Source organism: Penaeus chinensis, chromosome 9, assembly GCF_019202785.1.
Source record: "Penaeus chinensis breed Huanghai No. 1 chromosome 9, ASM1920278v2, whole genome shotgun sequence".
NCBI classification, from domain to species: Eukaryota; Metazoa; Arthropoda; class Malacostraca; order Decapoda; family Penaeidae; genus Penaeus; species Penaeus chinensis.
In genome coordinates, this window is record NC_061827.1 from 1,409,223 (window position 1) to 1,413,465 (window position 4,243).

Below are 4,243 nucleotides of genomic sequence, written 5' to 3' on the forward strand. Positions count from 1 at the left end.
GTGTGTGTGTGTGTGTGTGTGTGTGTGTGTGTGTGTGTGTGTGTGTGTGTGTGTGTGTGTGTGTGTGTGTGTGTGTGTGTGTATGTGTGAGTGTGTGTGTGGCAGAGATTGAGGGAGAGGGAGAGGGAGAAAGTAGAAGGAGAAGGAGAAGGAGAAGGAGAGGGAGGTGGGAGGGAGGGAGGGAGGGAGGGAGGCAGGGAGAGAGAGAGAGAGAGAGAGAGAGAGAGAGAGAGAGAGAGAGAGAGAGAGAGAGAGAGAGAGAGAGAGAGAGAGAGAGAGAGAGAGAGAGAGAGAGAGAGAGAGATTAACAGAAAAAAAAGACGCAGACGTAGAGATTTTACGGCGTGCGGTAACTGCAGAGATGTATTTGTTCACTCACACTGTGTGACGCAGGAATTCCATTCTGACACCGATGCCATGTTTCGCGACGTGTTATCCTCGAGAGGCGCCTTGCCCACTTAAATGCAAAAACGCCTCGTGGTGACACTTTCATGGCACTTCCAGGAGGTTGAAATTGCCATGGACCTTTTCTTCTGGTAATTTTTGGTTTTATTCCTAACTAGCAATTTTGCGAGTTCATATTGCGTGTGGCATCATAGACATCATCTCTAGACGGATAGCAACACAGGTCATTATGTAGAAAATGTACAAATATATATTTTACAGGTCTGAAGAACGGCATAAATTCTAGAACATTATGGAGGCAAAACTACACCTCTACGCCTGCAGCTCCTTTCGTCAACACTGCTGAAGGACACCTCATTAATTAGGTCTAGAATTCAGTCCCTGATCACGTGGTATTGCAAGAGCGACAGGCTGGTCACAGTCCGAACTTTGCGCTCAACCAATCAGCAGACTCAGTCACTCCTCTGATGAAAACATTATTCTGAACTCCACACACTTCCGCATCGTACACGTTACAACAGTGTGACTGCCCTCTACACTATGAAGTCACTCTGTAGAGGCATTTGGCACTATTCACAGTGCCTCGGACACGAACTGGCTTTGTACATGCTTGTCGACGCTCTTCGTGGCACCGTGCGCACTCCAGGTGACAGGGAAGACTCGCGCAGTCTTCACACTGGTCGTGCGGGGCTTGCCTAAAAGCCGTGTCAGAAACCCTTGCCACGGGGTCTCTGGGGCGCTCTGGTGACGCGCTCAGCCGCACGCTCGCTCGCGCAGGGCGCAGCAGACAGGCGCTTCCGGCTTCCGAGGTCACGTCGCCATTGTGGGGGAGAAGGTCACGGCATCCGGGCAAAAGCTCGCGCCCAACGAGCCTTGCGCGCGGAGGACAGACCGCCTCGGGGCTCACATGTGGAGCCAGGGATTCTCGGGTCTATAATCACAGAACATAAGGCAAAAAGGCTACAGAACGTACGAGAGAACTGGCACTACTGCTGGGAGGACTGTACATACTACAAAGCAACATCTGACACTGTACACTGCACGACAGTAGCATTACTTTGGTACACAGAGGAGTGAGTACGTTGATGCTTAAGGGAGTCACCTCACCACTTTGGCACTGTCAACTTGGCACAGGTGAGTTGGCACTTGCATTCGCTGCATGGCACGCTGGCACCGAGCTCAGCTGCCGCAGGTCGCGGGTCTTGTTAGTGGGCCGAAGTGACAAGGGCTCACATTATTTGGCACTGGTATGATTTTTCTAATCACTGGCACGACACTGGGGAACACTGACGCACGAGCGCGCACACCACTAAAAGAAGCCGGGGTTAGTATGTTCTATGATACATCGTCGGCAGTGCTTCTTGACTGTCCTGTAGCCATCAATAGTCACTTGGCAGTCCTGAATATTGAGCTGCTGAAGGCCGCGGCAATAGTAAGCGATATACTGCACGCCGCGGTCGGTGATCATGTCGCAGGATTTCACCGAGAGTTTCTTTAGGTTCGGACAGTGCTCCGAGATGAGCTTCATGCCGTTGTCGGTGACGTCGCACTTGCCGATGTCGAGCGCCCGCAGCCTCGGGCACGACCTGGCCACCATCTCCATGGAGTCGTCGCTGACAGCCTCGCAGCCCCGCACGTTGAGGTAGCGCAACTTGTAGCAGTGGCGGGCAATCTGCTTAATGCCCGCGTCGCTGATCTGGTCGCACTTGGCCACGCTCAGGTAGCGCAGGTTGGGACCCAGCTTGGCCAGCTCGTACATGCCGAAGTCCGTGATCTGGACGCAGTCGGACACGCTGACCTCCCGCAACATCAGGCAGTAGCTGGCCATGTGCTTCACCCCCGCATCTGGAAAATACAGGTCCGTCACCGTCTGCGTCTACACTTTTGTATCAGTTATATAGTTAATGTAACTAAAAAAAATACGTTTGTGGAAGAGAAATTGTTGTCTCTGTAATATAAAAGACTTCACTTGGCCTCCAAAGACGAAAAGACTGTGGCTGTGACGAACATTCCAGTTAATTTACTTTTTGCTACAGGACAAGTCAAACGAAGCCCGGGAGACTCACCTGTGATATTAATACATCTCCTGAGGTATAGGTGGAGGAGCTGTGGACAGTTCTTGACGATGACCTTGAGGCCCTGGTCCTCGAGGGCGTAGCAGTCCGTCATGTCGAGGTACTGGAGGTAAAGCTGTCGGGAATGCATAGGCTCGGGCTCCACGTTGCCCTGCTGGGTCAGGTGGATGCAGGTGATCTGGTGGCAACCTGGGGGGAGGATACCGGTTACCAGGCGTGTCTTTGCTGCCCCAATCAGTAGGATTTGCAGAACTGAAGCATTAGCTCTTATTGTAATAATTATAAAAACAATGATACAAAGATTTAACTCCAATGATACAAAATGGTTTCAAGGAGACAGCAATGCCAAAATATTTTCCCCTGGCTATTCCCAGACGCCTCTTGGTCGTGCCACGAGGACGACCACAGGACGACCGCCCAACTTACCAGTGACGTCTAGGTGGTCGAGATTAACGCACTGCGTGACCAGCTCAAAGATCCCGATGTTGGTGACGTTGACGCAGCCCTTGATTTCCAGATGACGCAGCTCGGGGCACCGGCGCCCGATCAGCGACAGCCCGCGGTCCGTCAGGCGGGAGCAGCTGTTGAGGATCACCTGCGGGGAGAGGCGGAGGTGAGCGAGGCGAGAAGGGGGGGGGGGGGTGACAGAAGGGGAAGCAGTCTGCGACTGGCGAGGGAAGAAGGAAGCTGAAGAACAGGAGGGAAATGCGTCAATATCTTTCATTATGATCAATTTAAACCTTCCAGCGCCTCACCTTTTCGACGTGGACGCAGCCGCCGGAGTCCCTGGCGAGGAGTCTGGTGATCTGCTTGATGGCCCTGTCGGCGTGGATGGCGTCGCTGGTGAGCGTGATGGTGGCCCACAGCCGCGGGTCCCACGCCAGCACGTACCACCTGCGGCACACGCGCGCGCACTGGCACACGGCGTTGGTCGGCAGGAAGGACAGGATGCGCACCACCAGCTCGTCGCTCAGCTTGTCGAACGGCGACGACCGCGCCACGCGCTTGCCCTTGTACGTGGCCAGCAGCTGGTCCGTGGTCTCCAGCTGCGGCTGCGGCTGCGGCGTGGTCTGGCCCTGCTGTGGCGGCACCTGCGGCAGCTGTGGGCGCGGCGACGACCGCGGGCAAGAGGACAGCGCCGACAGGTCGAGCGCGGGGAAGGGCGAGGCTCTGACGTCGGACCAGGGCGAGGGCGTCGTGCGGTCGCGGGTGGGCGTGGGCGTCTGCCGGGTGACGAGCGTGTGGTAGCCGAGGTCATGGCCCGGGCTGACCCGGCCCAGGGTGCCTCCGCCCACGTAGACGGAGGGCGACATGCGGCCCAGCTTGGTGGCTGCGGCTGCGGCTCGGCCCTCCATGGCTTGCGGGCGCGGCGGCGGCGGACTGAAGGGCGGCGGGGGCGGCGGGTCGGTGGCGGGGTGGCAGGCTGGGGGCGCCTCGCATACGCCCTCGCTGTCGCCGTCCTCGCACCCGCCCTCGCTCACGTCTGCAAAAGGCGACCACATTAGTCTCTCGAACGCTTCGTGGGAGGAAGGCTCCTGACGCCCCCACATTAACTTAACATCATAGATAAAATTAACACATACTATTCAAAAACAAACACATGCATTTATATATTTATCATCTCACACACACACATTCATCTAAAATAACACCCAAAACAAGATGAAACTGCCACATAACTCTAAAACAACACCAAAACAAAGTCGAAAAATCCCAGTATTATCACAATAGCTTAAGGACCAAATTAACATCATATGCAACTT

The 4,243-nt window shown here is 55.1% G+C and overlaps 1 protein-coding gene across 1 annotated transcript; it reads right to left on the reverse strand.

Moving 5' to 3' along the window:
- Nucleotides 1-225: 225 nt before the first annotated feature.
- LOC125028859 (F-box/LRR-repeat protein 7-like) lies at nt 226-4,045 on the reverse strand. The gene is made up of 4 exons (XM_047618411.1): nt 3,236-4,045; nt 2,907-3,075; nt 2,472-2,669; nt 226-2,250 (listed from the first exon to the last, which is right to left on the reverse strand). Exons 1-4 carry the CDS (start codon nt 4,028-4,030, stop codon nt 1,715-1,717), a joined length of 1,698 nt encoding a protein of 565 aa, XP_047474367.1. The 5' UTR covers nt 4,031-4,045; the 3' UTR covers nt 226-1,714.
- Nucleotides 4,046-4,243: the final 198 nt, after the last annotated feature.

Excerpts from the sequence above, each read along its gene's own strand:
- LOC125028859 (XM_047618411.1), bottom strand. The coding sequence starts at position 4,030 with ATGTGGGGGCGTCAGGAGCCTTCCTCCCACGAAGCGTTCGAGAGACTA. Across the intron at positions 3,076-3,235 it reads GCTGCGTCCACGTCGAAAAG|GTGATCCTCAACAGCTGCTC; the intron begins GTGAGGCGCTGG and ends CTCTCCCCGCAG. Across the intron at positions 2,251-2,471 it reads GAGATGTATTAATATCACAG|ATGCGGGGGTGAAGCACATG; the intron begins GTGAGTCTCCCG and ends TGTATTTTCCAG.